The sequence below is a fragment of the Pelobates fuscus genome, chromosome 6 (genome assembly GCF_036172605.1).
Source record: "Pelobates fuscus isolate aPelFus1 chromosome 6, aPelFus1.pri, whole genome shotgun sequence".
In the NCBI taxonomy this organism is placed as follows: Eukaryota; Metazoa; Chordata; class Amphibia; order Anura; family Pelobatidae; genus Pelobates; species Pelobates fuscus.
Genome location: NC_086322.1, coordinates 90,086,881 through 90,107,579, shown reverse-complemented (window position 1 = coordinate 90,107,579; position 20,699 = coordinate 90,086,881). Strand labels below are relative to the sequence as shown.

At 42.3% G+C, this 20,699-nt stretch overlaps 1 protein-coding gene across 4 annotated transcripts in view; it reads left to right on the top strand.

The window, feature by feature from the left end:
• LNX1 (ligand of numb-protein X 1) overlaps positions 1-20,699 on the top strand; it is a 187,944-nt gene that overhangs the window by 146,877 nt on the left and 20,368 nt on the right. For all 4 annotated transcript variants that reach the window (XM_063458009.1, XM_063458007.1, XM_063458010.1 and 1 more), the window contains 2 exons: positions 16,760-16,937; positions 19,857-20,091. In XM_063458009.1, the coding sequence (XP_063314079.1) occupies positions 16,760-16,937; positions 19,857-20,091 (413 nt within the window). The remainder of the gene's footprint in view (positions 1-16,759; positions 16,938-19,856; positions 20,092-20,699) is intronic.

The window sequence follows — 20,699 nt, the reverse complement described above, 5'->3', positions numbered from 1 at the left end:
TCATTTTTCAGCCCCAAAAAAGGCCAAATAAAAAACCATCATAGCCGTCGAACTAAAAATAAAATAAAAAACCCGAGCGCAAAAAAAAAAAACCCGACGAAAAAGAAAAAACCCGAGCGCACAAAAAAATAATCCATCTTCACCCATGGAGGGCTCCGCGCAGACTGAGCTCCGCAGGGCGGGGCAAGGCTTATAAAGCCTTGCCCCGCCCTGCAATTAGCCTAAGAACACTCTGATTGGTGGGTTTAAGCCAATCAGAGTGCTCTTTGTCATTTTACAAGCGTGGGAAAGTTCTTTGGAATTTTCCCACGCTTATAAAATGACACAGAGCACTGTGATTGGATGGCTTGAAATCCATCCAATCACAGTGCTCTGTGTCATTTTACAAGCGTGGAAAAGTTCTTTGGAACTTTCCCACGCTTGTAAAATGACACAGAGCACTGTGATTGGATGGCTTGAAATCCATCCAATCACAGTGCTCTGTGTCATTTTACAAGCGTGGGAAAATTCCAAAGAACTTTCCCACGCTTGTAAAATGACACAGAGCACTGTGATTGGATGGATTTCAAGCCATCCAATCACAGTGCTCTGTGACATTTTACAAGCGTGGGAAAATTCCAAAGAACTTTCCCACGCTTGTAAAATGACAAAGAGCACTCTGATTGGCTTAAACCCACCAATCAGAGTGTTCTTAGGCTAATTGCAGGGCGGGGCAAGGCTTTATAAGCCTTGCCCCGCCCTGCGGAGCTCAGTCTGCGCGGAGCCCTCCATGGGTGAAGATGGATTATTTTTTTGTGCGCTCGGGTTTTTTCTTTTTCGTCTGGTTTTTTTTTTTGCGCTCGGGTTTTTTATTTTATTTTTAGTTCGACGGCTATGATGGTTTTTTATTTGGCCTTTTTTGGGGCTGAAAAATGAAGATTTTAGAAAAAAGAAGACGTCGAATGGTAAGTTTAATTTTACTTTACAGGTTAGCAATTTTATTCCCCCCTCACTATTTTTTAGGGTGAGGGGGGTAGGTAGGGGCATTTTTTATTTGGGTGGGGGGTGGGTGACTAGGGGCTTGGGCACCCCTAGTCACCTTGATGGGGGGGGGGGGATTTACTTAGTGCCCCCACCCGCCGCCCAGGGGTGGGGGCGGGGGGAGGACAGTAGGTCCCCCCCCCCATTATCGTTATGGCCCCCACCCGCCGCCCAGGGGTGGGGGCCGGGGGGGGGGAAGGACAGTAGATCCCCCCCCCCCCCCCTTATTACTATTATGGCCCCCACCCGCCGCCCAGGGGTGGGGGCCGGGGGGGAGGACAGTAGGTCCCCCCCCCCTTTTTTCCATTAGGGCCCCCACCCGCCGCCCAGGGGTGGGGGCCGGGGGGTGGAGGACAGTAGGTCCCCCCCCCCTTATTACTATTATGGCCCCCACCCGCCGCCCAGGGGTGGGGGCCTGAGGGGAGGACAGTAGGTCCCCCCTCATTCCCATTATGGCCCCCACCCGCCGTCCAGGGGTGGGGGCCGGGGGGGGGGGAGGACAGTAGATCCCCCCCCCCTTATTACTATTATGGCCCCCACCCGCCGCCCAGGGGTGGGGGCCTGAGGGGAGGACAGTAGGTCCCCCCTCATTCCCATTATGGCCCCCACCCGCCGTCCAGGGGTGGGGGCCGGCGGGGGAGGACAGTAGGCCCCCCGTCCCCCCCCTTATTACCCTTTTTTTTTTTTTTTTTTTTTTTTTTTTTACAGTGAGCAGCCACAGGCTGCTCACTGTTTAGTGGACATGCCCCTACTCGCGATATAGCGAGTAGGGGCATTGGGGAGATTTTAATCTCCCTTGTGCTATTATGGGGGTCATATTGACCCCCATAGAGTGAGGGGGGGACCTGGGGGGCTTATGAAGTGGTGGGGAGCTCTGCTCCCTGCCGCTTCTATAGTTACATATTACAAGGAGGGAGCTGCACGCCGGTAGCTCCCTCCTTGTAATAAACTGAACGAACAAACTAACACTGATACACAGTGTTAGTTTGTTCGTCTGATTTTTTCTATTCATTCATTCGTCTGTCTGATGAATGAATGAATAGGTGAAATTCCCGTTCGCATGTCCAGGTGTTTCACTGGGCATGTGCGGGAATCTCAGGGCTATCTAGTGTGGGCAGATGACGTGTCCCACAGGGACTTCACCTACCCACACAAAGATGGCGGCGCCCTGAATAAAGATCGGGCAGAAAATAAAGAATAAAAAATAGGTAATGTGGGGGGCATAGGGGCATTTGGGGATGACTAGGGGGTCGATTGGATGTAGTTGAGGCGGGAGGGGGGTTAAAAAAAAAACGGAATTCGGCATGACAGTGCCGCTTTAAGGAGTTACTTTAGTTGCATCACTGTTGACGATTGCAACACTGTATTGAGCCAATACTCTGGCTTTTTACCCTTTGCGTTTTCTATTTCTGCCAAATGTGTCTCCATGGGAAATTGATGTTTGTTCTTGGTAACCAGACCATAGCAACAAACACTATTTAATTATTGGCTAGGCAAATAGCTACCGATAAAGGGAGACTGTTTATCGGCAAACTATGCGATTAAGGATCCAATAAAGACAGTTGTCATTTGATTACTCTGCATAAGTACCGATATTTAGTCAGTAAGGAGTCTTTTATCTCCTACCCCCGCTGTTTTCCCATATACAAAGTACATTACTGTAAGGCTTAGTAGGTACGGACCTCCAAGTTGTTTAAATACATCATCTTGCCAGTATAAAATATTCTTCAATTTCTAGTTATATAAGGTCTACTGCTTCCACTTGCAAGAAAATAAAAAAAATATTTGCAGAGGTTTAGTTATTGTCTGTGGACTCCTGAGCATATCGTAGCATGGCAATAGCTGTCAAAATAAAAAGATGGCTGTGCTACAAGATTCGTCTATTGTATACAAATTGTAATCCTATTAAATGATATGTAATTGAATATCAGTTGGAAGGACCATACTTTGACACTAAAATATAGTTTTTTCTCTATCAGACTCTCTCCCAACTACTGCGCTCACTCCTCCTGAACACCCTCTTAACCTTCGGGTACACACAGATCATTTGATTCGCTTTGTGTATTTGTCCCGTGACATTTTTTCATTTGAAAAGCCAAGCCCTTTTAATGGAAAAGCGAAAATCTAAACTGAAAAACAAAATTTGATGATATTAATTTCATATAGGGAAAAAGGAAATCTGATTATGGTGACATTTTTTAGAAAGTAATGATGTAGAATTATTAAAAAATCTTTATTGTACTTGTATTGAATTATTGCACTAACTCCATTTTAACCTGATGCTGTGACAAATCCTCCATTTTGTCCTCATAACCTGACTTCTCCATATGAAAACTACATTACATGACAGAATTGCTCAGCACATCTAACACAATAGACAAAGACTGTATTTTTCCATAAAGATATGACTAACCCAGGAACTGCTGAATTTCCCCTAACTCGCAACATAGTATAAATTGAAGGCCATGAGAACACTGTAGTAATGAAATGTTCTATTCATAAGAGACCTTGCACCTGACCACGAGATCTGACATCACCGACCGTGTAAAATGACGCTCAAGACCCCCTTGTCCCCACCCGTGTCCAAAATAATACCACCTCTTGGTGGGTGGACACGAAGTTAGTCACATAATGTTTAATCCAATTAATGATGTTTATTTGTTATTATCTGATAACCAATGATGATGTCATTTTGCTTTTAAAAAGATCTGCACAACTGTTTTCCAACCAGATTGCATTAAATTTTCTGAAGTGCTTTTAACCTGAACTCCATGTGTCAGTGTGAGCTTACTTCTGCGTATACGCAATTTAATCATCTCAGATTTGGACAGGAACAGATAGACATTTAAACATATTTGTTTATTTCTAAATTAATCCACATCAATTTGGCGCCCAACGTGGGGCGTCGGGCTATGACCTCTGGCCGGTGAGCCGTCCTAAGGAAGACAAGGTTGGACGGGGGAATCCTGGGGGTAGGAAAGGAGATTGATCACCTCCAGGTACACGGTAGAGACTTCTGCAGAGCCACCGGTATGTTCCGGCCCCTTTGATTGACCCGTCCACGTGTCTGTGACTGCTTCCCGGGAGGACATCAAAGACAGGTAATATCTTGCCCGGTGTCTCGTTACTCACTTGTTTACCTGCATTTTAGTCTATCTGTTGCCTGGGTGTGTTTGAATTGTTTGCCTGTTTCCCCATTTTGAGATAAAGGGGGGGTGGACCTGCAGGGGATTTGCCTGGGGTTCTGTCTTGCTTGTTTTCCCCTTTTTGGGATAAAGGGGGGTGGACCTGAGGGGACTTGCCTGGGTCTTCAGTTTGTCTGTTTATCTGTTTGTATTTTACCCCTTTTGGGATAAAGGGGGGTGGACCTGTGGATGCGTTCCTGGGGGTCTTCTGTTACCTGTTTTACTCCTTTTAGGAACCACGGTGCTGTGGTTGTAGGGAAAAAGGGGGGTTGACCTGTGGATGCGTTCCTGGGGGTCTTCTTTGCCTGTTTACCTCTTTTAGGAGCCTCGTGGCTGTGGCTGTAAGGAAAAAGAGGATTGTTGGAACTGTGGATTTTGTGTAGACTCATAATTTCCTGTGATCCTTCTTGTGACACTTTGAGAGCCCAGCTAGCCTCATTGTGCACGTGGTAACCCACAGTTTCGAGTACTGGGGCTAGTGGAATTCCAAGTTTGGTAACCACTGCCCCGAGTGTTGAGGCTGGGGGGATTCCAGTTTTGGTAAACCTCAGCTTCGGCTGGGGGGATTCCAGTTTTGGTAAACCTCAACTTCGGCTGGGGGGATTCCAGTTTTCTTTTGGTAACCACAACCCTGAGCGCTGGGGCTGGTGGAATTCCAGTTTTCTGTTTATTTGTGGTAGGGGACTTAGTCTTGTGGCAGGGGACTCTGTTTCCTGGGGGGATTCAAGTAGGCATTGCTTGTTTTCCGCATCACGTGGTAGTGAGACTTATAAGTGGGTTTTATAGGGGCACTACGGGAGTGAGGATAGAGGTGGCCACATTCTTGTGGACTGCTGTGCAGAGGGAGGCTGACGGAACTCGGACCGGTGTCAGTTGTTTTCCGTGGCCGCTGGTAGTGAGACTTACGAAAGTCGTTCTCCGAGCGGGGACACTACGAGGTTGAGGGAGGTGACTTTGGAGTAAGCACACGAGTAAAGGAAAGGAATTACTGTTGATTTCATTTGAACTGTGATGCATGCACTGTATTTCAATTGTACTGTTGTTTTGTTTGTGTAATTAGGAGTTATTTAAACTCCTGTGTCTGTCCCTAAGGATTTTTCCTTACTCTTTACCTTTTCTATACTTCCTATATTATTATTCTATCCTCTCCTATTTCTATTGTGAGAGAAGTGATTGGTCACACACTTCTCACCTCCAATTAGTGACTAGTCTACGTTTTGGGAAGACGCACTGGGGAAGACCCACCCCTCTCGAGTGTCAGTCCACCATTGTAGACACTGTTTAAAACCTTTTCCCCCTATATCTGGGACACCTGTATAGGAGGGGAATGGAACAGGGTTAGAAAAGCCCAATAAGGGCTGGCTAGCGCGTGTGATCTAGTTGAAGATAGAGATTGCTAAAGTGTGTAAAATTGCTGTGCCTTCATGTGGTAGATTACTGACAGAGAAGAAAGCAAGCTTACTGGTACAGAGTAGCAATGCTATTCAGCAGGAAGGTAGGGTTGAGGAAGAACTAGATCACAAAGGGTTAAGAATGTATGTATATTATAATAATTGTTTTTGTATTTTGTGTTAGCCATTACCCTGGTAGAGGGTGGGGGTTTTGTATTGAGTTTCACTGAAGAGTATTATTAAATGTTGTGTTTTTGTGTCTCTTTGCCTTTGCAATAATTGTAACGTAACTGTCTTTCCAGCACTGACATGGTTAAAATGTCATGCTTGCAGCCCCCCCACCTCTTGTTTATCTCCCTCTCTCCCCCCCCCTCCTCCCTCCCTCTCTTGCTTCTGGTCTCTGTGTGCGGAGGTTCGGGGGGGAGGAGGGAGGGGGGTGGCATGCTTGCGATTCAGGTCTGTCTCTTCAGTGTTACGTAGAGTTGTTCAGAAGCTACTGACTCTAGAAAAATACTCTAGAAAAATATTCTAATTGTGTATTTTGCTACTTACATAGGAGTGAGGTTTCTAGGGTTTGTGTGTTGTTGCTGCTGCCATTTGTGCGACGCCAGCAGGTTCCGTGGCGTTGTATATGTATTTGGACGTGTTGAGTGATTAATAGCTGGTGAATGATGGGGGAGGTTGGCTGCATCCCGTGAGTTTATTTTATTTTATTTATTTATTTTTTTTTTTTTGCACCATGTTATTTCAAAGCTTCACGGGCTGTTAAATGTATAATGCTTTCATTTGTCAGCTGAAATGCCCTAAAAGAAAATGGCCCCTAGAACAAAAGAAGGTTGTCCTTAGTACCCACGCCTCCTCCTGCCCTCACTCTGCCCTTACCATATCAGTGAGGTCATATCCGCCCGTGTATTGTGTCATGCTCATCCTATCTTAAAGACATGCTGTCTTCCTTAATTCCCATATATTATGAACAAAAAAGTTACAATTACTAAAATTATCCTACTATTAGTTTCCCTATATCAGGAAAGTGTCTGTGACAAGTAATGGTTAATATGTAGATAGAATATATATGTCTATCGTTTCACGTATAAGTAACAAGTGTGTTTTAGCTTTGTGTACAAAGATTGATAACATGCTGAAAGAAGGGTTATCTTAAAGAACATTTACTAAAAGAAAGTTCTAATAAACCAAGATTTCTTGAACAAATGAATAAGCCAAGTTTAAAGACTGACTAACATAATTTTTGTTGTAAGCCCAGATATTTTATTATTGCATATGCATAGGAATTGAGACTTCGGGCATTATAGTATATTAATTCTAGATCTGTTACTAGCAGCAAGTGCTTAGCCTTATGCCTATCCCACGCATGCCTAAACACTTCTACTGAGTTAACCTCTACCACTACAGTTGGAAGGCTATTCCATGTATCCACTACCCTCTCAGTAATGTAATGCTTCCTGATATCATTTTTAAACCTTTGTCCCTCTATTTTTGAGACTATGTCCTCTTGTTATGGTAGTTTTCCTTCTTTTAAATATAGTCTCCACTTTTACTGTGTTGTTTCCCTTTATGTATTTAAAATGTTTTTATCATCTTTTCACCAAGCTATACCTGTCAAGATCCTTTCACCTTTCCTGGTGAATTTTACCCTGCAATCCATGAACCAGTTTAATAGCCCTTCTTTGAACTCTCTCTAAGGTATCCATATCCTTCTGAAGATATGGTCTCCAGTACTGTATCCAGTACTCTGCACTTCCCTCTTCCTACTGCTAATACCTCTCCCTATGCAACCAAGCATTCTGCTAGCATTCCCTGCTGCTCTATTACATTGTACATTGTCATTAACAGCCAGAAACTGGAGAACAAGAAATGTGAATTAATGTATAGCCATTTATAAGCTTAACAAAATCTCCATTATCTTTTCCATTTATTTTCCAGAAGACAATGTTATTTGTCTATTTCGTATGTTTTAAAGATACATTATCAGTGAAAGTAGAATAAATTTTATCCCATTTGCGAGACATAAAAATTGTGATAATGTATATTTGTGATATAAGTAGGAATTACATTTTGAGATGTTAGATATAAATTATTAAATCAAGAACAAGAGTCAGGGATAGCGTCTGTCTCCGCGGGCACAAGACCCCGTGTGGAGAAGTGGTGGGCAAGCCATCATGGGCCACCCATGGGAGTGAAACGTTCGAGGCTTGTGGAGACGAGATGAGCATGTTAGCCTTTTATTATTTTTCTCTAGGGAAAGCTTAGGGCCAGTTAATAGTTGTTGTACATGGGCTATTTGCAGCCTCCATTGCATTTCTACCTAGTCTTGATTTCTGATGTCTCCTCCATTGCTACATCACCTGTCTGCTCCCTTACCTGCCCACCCCCGCTTATTCCTCCCACCGATCCCTCCCCTTCATCTGCAGTCCCCCACTTTCCCCTACTGCCCCTCCCTCTACTCCACCTTCTCCTCCTCCTACTCCTTCTTCCTGCTCTTACTCCTCCCTCCTCTTCCTACTCCTCCCTCTACTCCACTTTCTCCTCCTACTCCTTCCTCTACTCCACCTTCTCCTCTCTCCTCCTACTTCTCCTCTTCTCCTCCTCCTACTCCTCCCTCTACTCCACCTTCTCCTCTCTCCTCCTACTTCTCCTCTACTCCTCCTCCTACTCCTCCCTCTACTCCACCTTCTCCTCTCTCCTCCTACTTCTCCTCTACTCCTCCTCCTACTCCTCCCTCTACTCCTCCTACTCCTTCTTCCTGCTCTTACTCCTCCTTCTTCTTCCTACTCCTCCCTCTACTCCACTTTCTCCTCCTACTCCTCCCTCTACTCCACCTTCTCCTCTCTCCTCCTACTTCCCCTCTACTCCTCCTCCTACTCCTCCCTCTACTCCACTTTCTCCTTCCACTCCACCTTCTCCTCTCTCCTCCTACTTCTCCTCTATTCCTCCTCCTCCTCCTCCTACTCCTTCCTCTACTCCACCTTCTCCTTCTCCTACTCCACCTTCTTCCCTCTCACTCTATCCACTACTCATTCTTCCATCTCCCCACCACCATATCTATATCCCTTATATGCTTCCTCCCTTCTTATTCCTTACCAATTTCCTCCACCCATAGACAACTCTGCCTCTACCTGACGACATTATATTTTTGAAGGAAAGTTGCTCTGGCCACTCTTCCGCCACTTCCCAGGGGGGAATCCCACACTAACGAAAAATTATTCAGACATGAAAGAACTGTTTTGGGCACTCTCAAGGAAATAGTGCGGTCCTGACCCAGATTCCCATGGAAGTAAGACACCTGTAAGGGAGGTGGCTGTCCCTCATGTTTTTTCTTCACTAAGCCCCCAGAAATCTCATGAAAGGAACACATGAAACACTAACAATCAATTTGCAACTCTCTACAGAGGGGGGTCAGCAAGAGAACTGTAAATAGAAAGACAAATACCCCCCAATCTCACACAGAAATAGGTGAGGAAACCTCTCCTACTGCTCCTCATGGTTGCTTTGAACAGATGAAAGAAGAAACAAGACACCTTTCAACAGAGCATGCAGTAGCTTTACCAGATCCTGACTCCACTCTGTTTGCGGATAATGAGGAAAGGTACCATACTGGATTTGCTGTTGCTACAGAAGATCAGGTACATCAAGCATCTTCACTTTCCTCACTCACATCTGCTCAAGACGCTGAATTGACAGCCTTCTCAGTGGCATACAAAATGCCTGAAGGAAGACATGCCAATACCTACACTGACTCAAGATATGCCCTGGGTGCAGCACATTATTTTGGATCAATCTGGAAGATAAGAAGCACCACTCAGCTGACTAAAAGCTGCCAACCAAGCCACAAGTGCACCAAGGGAAGTGGACAGAATGGTGTCCGCTAAAGAAACTTCTATACTCACCATGTAGATCCTACCTACAGATCTCAAGCTTCTGAAAGAATGACAAGCAGCTACTGACCCTGAAGAAATACAAAGCTGGAAAAACAGAAAGGGGCAACCCTTGAAGACGGGCTGTACTCCAACGCTCTCAAGCTCTGTTTACCCAAAAACATGTACTGGGCAGTGAGCCCATGGAACTTTATACCTATCCAAGACCCTCATGAACTCTTTGATCTCTAAATACTCCTAAGCACCTAGCTAACTCTCAATATCCCTTTCAAGAATCCAGGTGACAGAGCTACTGGGTCAAATATGCACTAGTTATAATAGACATTTTGTCAGGATGGCCAGAAGCCTAGCCGGTCATCAATGTGACAACCAAGACCATATACCCAATAGTGCATTGTGAAAGTTGCAGAGATCACTCAATGGATTCATTGTTCCAGATTCAAGACTCTCTCTCTCTCTGCAACATGAGAAGTAACATTTGTTGATTTTGACACACTTTTGACTCTAAAGAAAAAAAGATACCAACAAGTAGGTGTTTGATGGCCATAATAATGCCTGACCACTTGCCATCGATGGAAAGCCGAGGACCCCAAAAGGAGACCTCGTGAAGCTAAAGCAATCCAAACGCCAAGCTCCCTCAGGATTATTTGCCCATCCTGAGTTTGTGGTGATATTAATATTGACTAAATGATCCGAGTCCACCTACGCTGGTGTAGCGTGAGACAGGTTTAATACTACAATGCATAAGCAAATGCGCCCTAGCCAAGGTTATTATGTCCATACACATAATACATGACAAGGTACTCTTGACACACCACATTCATGCTTCAGAACATAAAGAGGAGCACCCCTCTAAAGGGAAAGTTTGACACACATATATATATATATATATGGATGCCATAGGTGTGCCAAGGGGGGTACCAGATGATTTTGCAGTAAAAGGAAAGTTTGAGTCCATTTTCCCAATCGTCACTGCTAATAATTATAATAATATTTTGATTTGCATTTATTATATCTATTGCAACCAACAACGTTTACCTGTCACCATGACTTGTTGTGCCTATATTCCAGATAACACAGGTCCATATGGTAATGTAAGCTCGTCTATTTATGATGTCCCTCTGAAGAACTAAGAAGACTTTAAGAACCGTTACTTCATAGGGTTTTGTGCCTTTGGGCTAACCTGTCTTCTGAAACTAACTAATAAAGTTTATCTCTTAGAATATTTACATTTCATAGGGGGGACTGATGTAGAATTATTAAAAAATCTTTATTGTACTTGTATTGAATTATTGCACTAACTCCATTTTAACCTGATGCTGTGACAAATCCTCCATTTTGTCCTCATAACCTGACTTCTCCATATGAAAACTACATTACATGACAGAATTGCTCAGCACATCTAACACAATAGACAAAGACTGTATTTTTCCATAAAGATATGACTAACCCAGGAACTGCTGAATTTCCCCTAACTCGCAACATAGTATAAATTGAAGGCCATGAGAACACTGTAGTAATGAAATGTTCTATTCATAAGAGACCTTGCACCTGACCACGAGATCTGACATCACCGACCGTGTAAAATGACGCTCAAGACCCCCTTGTCCCCACCCGTGTCCAAAATAATACCACCTCTTGGTGGGTGGACACGAAGTTAGTCACATAATGTTTAATCCAATTAATGATGTTTATTTGTTATTATCTGATAACCAATGATGATGTCATTTTGCTTTTAAAAAGAGCTGCACAACTGTTTTCCAACCAGATTGCATTAAATTTTCTGAAGTGCTTTTAACCTGAACTCCGTGTGTCAGTGTGAGCTTACTTCTGCGTATACGCAATTTAATCATCTCAGATTTGGACAGGAACAGATAGACATTTAAACATATTTGTTTATTTCTAAATTAATCCACATCAGTAATATTGTCGAAACAGTTGCATTTATTACTGAAACAGTTGCAAAATAGATCAGCATCGATCAGTAAAAGCCGTGTTATTGCCAGGTAGTTGTAGAATTCTGGGTAAATAAGGGAAGAACTACAGAAGGCGATGATAACTATCGTATGCCTTTATTCTGTGATTAAAGCAGCTGCCTGGCCATCCCTCCAGCTCTGCTTTCTGTGCTCATGCAGCTGTGGCTCATCTGTGTGGGACACGTGTTGGGATACTGAGGTTGTGCTGGCCAGATAGAAACCTTTATCTTACATTAAACAGGAAAAAAAACAGCCATTGAGTTATATTGCATATTCTGTGTCATGGCTAAAAAGGGTCATTTTAGAAGGACAGCTGTTTAGAAATGCTCACATGGCCAAATTGTAAACTGTTAATCAAGTGAATTAATTTTTTGTTTACAGAACTTTTTTTTCTTTTCTTTTTTTCCAACGTCCTCTAGTATACAAACGAGTGCACACAGTATGTTGTTTTTACATTTAAAACAGTATTCCTCAGGAGTGGCCTACTCTTACATTACAACTTTTGGTTAAAAGAATGGGTTTTAATCTATATGAACCGCCTTATCTTTTCACAGGCTGACATTTAATCCTTTGTGGATCTCATCATTTGAAACTTGGTTTGTAGGGTAAAATATAATACAAGACAGATTTTGTGTTGTTTTTTTTTTTTTTTTTTATTATCATAAGGTTTCACACAGATAAGGTCCATAATGGGAAAAATATCAGTCTGTGCTTTGTGTGGGTTTAAAAAAAAAAAAAAAAAAAATGTATGGCCCACTAGTCCAGTAATGGCTAACATTTGTCACTGTAGTTGCTGTTGACTCAGTTTCCCATGATGCCTATCTAGCTGAATGGCTCCGTGATCGCAAAACATGTGGTCCCAAATTGCTGGTATGCCCAAGAACGGCTCACACTGCATGTATATTTTTGATTTATTTGATATTTCTTTTTATTATTATTATTGCCATTTATATAGCGCTCTTAGCCCAGAACTTTATAACATTTAACAATTGATCCTAGGCTTTGCAACTGACAGAGAATATCATGAAACCTCATGAAGTAGAGCCCTGCCTGCAGAAATTAGCCATTTGTAGAACTTTTGTAAGACACCCAGCGAGCTTACTATCTAAGCATTATACTAAATCAATATGTTTTAAGTCAATGTATCCTCTCTATCTTCAATGAATAATCATTGTCCATAACATGATTTTACCATTTAATCTCTTATTAATATATAATTAACAAATTTACACTGTGGATAACATGAATATTATCTCTACAAAATCATAATTAGCCAATTTTGTTGTAGCATACTAGTGGTTGGAAAAATGAAAAGCATAGGGATTTTTTAAAATGAGTAAAACATTAACCCCTTAAAGATAGAGGCAATTGTCCAAGTTCTGAACCAAAACAAAACCTAGATTTTAAGCTATATGCAGCGGTGTACCTGGAGCATTTGGCACCCGGGGCGGATCTTATATTTTAAAAAGTAAAAAACACCTACTTTTTTTTTTTTTTTTTTTAAATTTAGCATTGAGCAGTGTTTGCATTTTTTGTATGTATTTAGCACTGAGTAGTGTTTGTGTGTTTGAATGTAAGCATGTTTTTGTATGAAGTATGTGGGAGTGAATGTAGGGGTGTGTTTGCATGTAGTGTTGGCATTTGAATGCCGGCGTGCATTTCTGTATAGTGTGTTTTTTGAATATGTGGTGTGTTTTTATGTAGTGTTGATATTTGGATGCAGGGGTGTATTTGTGTGTAGTGTTGGCGAAATGCTGAGATGTACACATATAGTCAAACATACACACACTGGCACACATGCAGATACATAGACATACAGATGCACACACTGGCACATACAGATACACAGACACATATGTATACACATGCAGGTACTTAGAAACACACACACTTACAGACTCACACTGACATGTACAGACACACATGGGCACAGATACACTAACACGCACATACAGACACACACACACACACACATACAGATACACAGACACACAGGTAAAAGTGTGTGTTTATTGTATGCAGTGTTTGTGTAGTGTATGTGTTTGTGTACTGTATGCGGTGTGTGCGTATAGTGTATGCGGTGTGTGTGCGTATAGTATATGCGGTGTGTGCGTGCATATAGTGTGTGTGTGTCCCTTCCCTGACTCTTACCTGTGTCCAGGGAGGGGGGGCACTACATTCCCTGATGGTCCTGTGGCACAGTATGGTTGCCCAGTGAAGAGGGGCCCAGAAGTCTCCACATCCAGCAGCAGCATGTCCTCTGTTTTCGCGATCCGCGATAGCGTTGTCGCGGGTAGCCATAGCAACACGCGGTACCACTCTTGTGGATCGCGAGAACAGAGGAAATGCTGCTGCTGGATGTGGAGACTCCTGCAAGCAGCATCAAAATACGCTTCGGGCACCCCCCTAGTGAGTAGCACCCGGGGCGGACCGCTCCCTCCGCCATCCTCTTAGTAAGCCGCTGGCTATATAACTGTTTAACCATAATTTACCTCTTTTATATTAAGTGCACCCACACTTATTATAGATCATTTTGTTCAGGAGAAATGCAGCGTTTATTTCACTTTAGATATTTATATATGAAACATAATTTAATATGAATAACATTTTAAGAAATGTTACTTTCCTACTTCTGCACGGCATTTTAACTGTGAATGTCAGAATACTATCAGCTTTAAAATAATGTAAAAATACACAATTATTTGTATGATGTCATGTTCCACGAGTGTCCTCCCATATACAAGTTTATGGTGTTTTGAAAAGTTGCAAGGTCGAATAAAAAGATGGCCCATTTCAGTTTTTACACATTGAAATTTGCCTGATTGTCTTTCTGGAGGATAGCCAGTCTGAGAGATCTTTGAGTATCGATGGGTTATTAGTTAATAAATATAATGGGGAACAGGTGGTCGATAAACCATAGTTTGTTTTAAATCTATGCCAGATGGACAGAGTGGGATAGATAGTGGTATGTCACTGTGAACATAGGGCTGTGAGTCTTGCAGTTTGTAAAGATAAATGGTCTATAGGTGCCTCCGAGAAACTAGTTTAGAAGAGCTTCCAGGGTTTGGAAACATCAACCAATAACCATTCTCGGATCCTTGTCAGGAGATTGGCTACATTGCATTGAGTGTTTGGGAAGCATAAGCCCCCTCTATATTTTGGTCTCGCCATGTCCAACGTCAGCCGGCGGGGGAGACCTAGTGCGCATCTGGGGCAATGGCGGTGCACGCGCATTAGACCTCCCCATAGGAAAGCATTATTCAATGCTTTCCTATGGGGATTTTGGCAACGCTGGAGGTCCTCACATAGCGTGAGGACGTCCAGCGTCGCTGAAAACACTTTTCGTGTTCTATGAACACGGAAGTCCCTCTAGTGGCTGTCTAGTAGACAGCCACTAGAGGAGGACTTAACCCTGCCAGGTAAATATTGCAGTTTATGAAAACTGCAATAATTACACTTGCAGGGTTAAGGGTAGTGGGAGTTGGCAACCAGACCACTCCAATGGGCAGAAGTGGTCTGGGTGCCGGGAGTATCCCTTTAATTGAAAAGTGAGATAAGGTGCTGTATAACTTCCTTTCCTTGATTGGATCAGGATGGGAGACTAGTGGATTTGTAAGGGAGAAGAGCAGATCATCTGCATATACAGTGATTTTATAGTCAGTGATTTGTTTGGAATCCAGTTTCATTCTATTTGTTTGCACTGCGTTAATGATTCTAGGGCAATTGTGAATAATTGCAGAGATAGTGGGCATCCCTGTCGGTATTATTATTAAAATATACTGGATCGATTGTAGACCATTTATATTCCCAGCTCTATGCCCGAATCAGAATAGTGCTCCCACCCATCTCCTCCAAATCCAAATCTGAGCCTTTGCAAGACAGCTCTCAGGAAGTGTTTTTACTCTGAGATGCCAGAGAATTGAGCATTGAGATTGCAGGGGCATGATCTATACACCAAAACTGCTTAAAGGGACACTATAGTCACCAGTGCAACTACATGTATTCCTGACCCTATAGTGTTAACACCACCATCTTGCCCCCCTGGGCCCCTCATGCCTCCATAAATATAGTAAAAATCTTACTGTATTCAAGCCAGAAGCTGTAACTCTGCATGCTGTTTGTCTAAATAAAAAAAAAAGTCTGCTGACATCATCAGAAGTGGTAGCCTGATCCAATCACAGTGCTTCCCCATAGGATTGGCTGAGATTAATAAAGAGGCAGATGAGGGGCTGAGCCAGCATGATTCAAACACAGCCCTGGCCAATCAGCATCTCCTCATAGAGATGAATTGAATCAATGAATCTCTATGAGGAAAGTTCAGTATCTGCATGAAGAGGGAGGAGACACAGTTTTATAGCAATGAGCTTCAGTGAGGGGTAACAAATAATCTGCCATGGTTTTGAAGAATATTGTAACAACTCTATCTGGTGGAATCAACAGAAACATTTCACTGGGCACCAAGAATTCTGAATCATTTGATGAAACCTGATTGGAGCTTTATTAGCATGCATCTTTGGCTATCAAACACTGTCAAAGCAGTTAGGCTGAGGTGGAATAGAATAGCCCAGATATCCATTTCATCCATCCATGGAGCTCAAAGTGCCTTCTCTGGATGACCAAGAATAAGGACTAGAAGAAGCAGCTCTGTTACAGCATATAATTTACTGTTCTATTTCATACAGTAACTTACATTGCACAGTTAGGCCACCTACGCAAACCTCTCCTTATCGTTGATGGACCTGAGAGAACGTAATGAGCTCCCTGACATGTGCATTGCAGTGAACTGATTGATAGTCTGTGATCTATTTATACTTGCTATTGCTTATGGGTTAGCTTCCCAGATCCTCAGTTGACACATTTGTGTAGTTTTCAAGGGCACTAAGCTGTGCCTACTGAATATGCCAAAGACCGTACACACACTTGTCAGTAGAGCATAATGGGCCTCACACATGCCAGCCATTTGTAAGGATGTGGAGCCTTTGCCAGTATTGTGTACATACATGTTGACAAAATCAAGTGCCAACTATATTCTTTCATGTTACATGGTGGGAAGTCTGTCCTTAGTATCTGGGTGTGCATATTACCATTGGGATCCAGGGCTCTTTTATGAAGTCACATGTTATTTATCATATTTGCTGAGCAAAAATTCACATGGGATATCTGTACTCATTTTTTAAACTTACAAGAACTGTATGGTGTTAATTGGATTGTTAATATTGTTGGTAAAAAATAAATTATAATTCTTCCAGGTTTATGTCTTGTATTACATCCAGTCTCATTCTTGCCCCCCTTAGAATGGATATCGTAACTCCTTGTGTCACGAGAAGTTGGTGAATATTGTGAAAGACCACACAGAGTCTCTGGGAATGACCGTGGCTGGTGGTGTATCCAACTGGGAATGGGACCTGCCTATATTTGTTACAAGTGTAGACCCTGATGGAGTGATTGGAAGAGACGGGAGAATAAAAACAGGTCAATTGACTTTATGTGTATTCATCACATTACCTGTATATATTTTGCATATTTGTGTACATTTTGAAATACATTTGGCATTTTATGCTAAACTATTATATTCAAAGTATTTTTTGAGTATCTTTTCTTACAAGAATAAATTGATTTAAATCTGATTCATACAGAGCATCTCTAGACTAGTGTACTCCAACCTATTGCTCGTTACTAACAGAACCGAAGTGCCTGATTTGCATATGTTTAAACTTTAATATACCTTTCATAGTCTAATCCAGAGATCAGCAACCAATGACACGCAAGGCTGCCAGACACAGACAGGTCAATTCCAGGGGAGAGCCTCCGGTATCTGTAGCTGAGCAGGGTTCCCAATGGGAATTCCTTAGATATCTTCTAGTGCCAGCTCAAGATTCGCACCAGCAGTGATTGAAAGCTTTTGTCACCACATGCTGCAGTTAACTTTCTCCGAGCATTAAAAAAAGGGAATCCAACTGGAGCGCATCCCTCAGCAGCCATAGAAGCCCCTGCATTTGACCTTAACCTAGGCAGCCTGGTCCCCATTACACCATGGAAGCCACCCACAGAGCTAGCAGACACATAGCTGCAGAAGAGGCCTCTCCCTCACACAAATACTACAAACAGCCCACATGCAAACAATGGCTTCAAAAGCAAAACACAACACCACTGATAATTCACACACAAAACTACACAGACAGCCCCTTATACAGACACACAAAATTATATATTTCCCACACTGACAATCCCACATGCAGCTCCCCTATGCACAACTATCATTCACACACAAAACATAATACACAGCTCCCTTACATACACACACACACACACACACACACTACTACAAACCACTCATGCAATTTCTATGGACGACCACGAGGTGGCGGCCATCTTGTTCGCATGAAAGTAGACAGCGGTGTTTGGGCATGAATCTCATGGAACTGAAAACGGACACCGAAACTCCCGAACACCGCTGCACTTCCAGCATCGCCTGCGTTCGGTTTAACAACACTTAGAAAAGCGCTGTTCAGTGCAAACGTTCCCACGAAAAAGGGAATCAAGCTCCAGGGTAAGGCTATTGACTCTGTTAGGTAGTTTGTTCGTTTTTAAACTACCGAACTAGACCGCCTGCAAGCCCTGATTCTCTGGAACTGTTTTGGGCATAGGACCATGTGCACAGTCGGTCAAAAATAAGACTTCCAGGAAATTCCTGAACCCCTGAACCGATCTGGGGGATTTTTGGATATGTTGGTCATCCTGATCAGGGCTATCAGGGGATTTTGTGTGTTTGAAGTTATTTTGGGTGTTTTTGGAAAAATGTATTTTTTTTTGTGTTTGGAGATAATTGAGTTTAGTACAGTGCTTGACTCAATTAACTCCCAGGCATAGGGGAGGGATTGACCTATTTTGTATGGGAGTGTCCGGGACCTGAGAGCCAATGTGATTGTGTATTTGTTTCTACTGTGGTTTACTCTCAGGTCAAGGGGGCAAGTGCCATTTGCATGGGGATTGTCCTAAAAGGCCAGTTGTGGCTACCATTAAGAAGGATTTGTTTTACCCTTCATGAAGTCTAGGCTCATGTTTGGGGGATTGGAGAGCTATATTCACACTCTGGGGATTGCTATAATCACTATACTCCCTTGGATCACAACACTTGCTCTTATAAGCACAGCCTGCTTCACTCTCTGGACTAGGAGCTGGATCCTGGTCTTGGGTCCAGGGTGGGTGGAGGACAGCGAGACCCCAACCAAGATGCGGCGGTTTGTGGGGTTTACGGTGGTTATGGTGTTCCAGTGCAGTGCTTATGGTGCTTGCAAGTACTAGGAAGCAGCGGTTGACGAAGGTACCCGGTCGGGGTGCCAAGCGGTCCGTCACAATGTTTCTCTCATTAAAGTGTACTTTGGTCCATAAATTGTTGTGATTCACTGATATGACATATAGGGTATAGAAACTGTGTATTTCCCAATAAAACTTGTTTTTTTGGAACTTCCTTCAGCTGTTCTGTTTTCCAAGTAAGTTCCCCATAGCAGTAACTAATAACTAAATAAAATATTCTAAGCGCGAGCCAGCCCAAGTTACTCTGAGGACAATTATCTGAATAAATACTAAGCACGAGGCAATCTAAGGATTCCTATCTGGTCTTTCTGCACGTTAATTATTGCTAATTACAATATTTGTGCCTTGCATAACCCTTTTAAAAATGATATGGAAAACATGAGAAGATGCTGAAAACGATGAGAGGTTTCATATTAGGTATTGTCTCCCAGAGGTTTCGTGTTCCTCAAATATATAACACTATACTAAGAGTAGTAAAAGTTCTAAGCAAATTGAATTGTGTTTCAGCCCTGTAATCCATATACTGGCACAAGCTCTGCATGTACCACCAAAAGAATTGGGTTGGCCCAAATAAACATGCTTGTTTTATTAATGAAATGTAAGTTTGGCTCTGTCTCTTAAAAAAAAAATTTTTTTTTAAATAAGATTTTGTCAAATGTGTGTTAACATGAGCAGTAGAACAATTTGTTTTAGTAATTATTATTATGGGGTAGATGTTCCTTAGCAAATGTAATTCATACCATAAGGTTATATAATGTTTAAAAACATTATTTACCCATCTGTGACTAAATTTTTTTTTTTATATATTTTTTAAAACAATGTGAAAAAAGTGTGAGGTTAGTGTATCAATAAGGTGATTATTAATATTCATAAAAAAATACATGCATTTGTTTCTAATATTTTTTGTGAGTCAGAAGGAAATTATTAAAGAACGGATAGAAGTCTGATTGCAACAACTCCCTAAACCCCCCCCCCCCAAAAAAAACCTGTAAGTCATGCACTGAAAATAATTTTAGGACTTTTTAAAACGCTGTACTTGACTTGTATTTTTCTTTTGCTCCCTTGGGTCAACAGGAGATATTTTACTGAATGTAAATGGCATTGATCTAACAGGAGTAAGCCGCAGCGAGGCTGTCTCTTTACTGAAAAATTCTTCCTCTTCCTCTGTGGTTCTGAAAGTCTTGGAAACAATAGAACATGAGCCTGAAGAGGACAATAGCAGCAACGCCCTGTCCATGGATTCTGTTCAGAACGACGTAGTGAACAGGGAATGGTCACCTGGTTGGGTCATGTGGTTGAAGCTACCTCGGTAAGTTCAGCCGTCCTTGCCTTTCTCCTGCAATAGAGTGGGTGGTTTGATTTATGTCCTTGGGTCGTGATCTCTCTCTCTCTCCTTTGGGTTTATTATTCACTGCAATGAGGTGTCCTAATTGAAGCCAGACTTTGGCTTAGGGAAGATTGTGTAATTTCATATTATTCTTTCTCTAATTGGATGTGTGCATAGCCCTAGCCTGGACTTTGCACAGGAAGGAGAAGAACCTGCCAAATCATTTTTAGAGGGACCTTGGTGAAATTCTGGTGTTATCATCTACGAACTATGTATTTGTCACTCCCTTGAACTCAAATATTGTTTGTAATATATTTGTTGAAGGAATTTGTTGCAATTTTATTCTGTCTAAATATACTTCCGTTTAACAGTAATATTTAGTGTGTTTGTCATGCTATAACAGCTTTGAGAATTCAAATACACAGGTGTCTTTATTTCTGTAAACACTTTCACTGAGCTGTGCCAAAGTAGATTTCTTGAATAAAATTATCCGTCCGTCACAATTTAGCACAAATTAATAGATAATGGGTGATGGGTAGCGACGCTTACAAGGCTCGCTTGTGATGTCTAACATTTGACCTTTCTCTTCG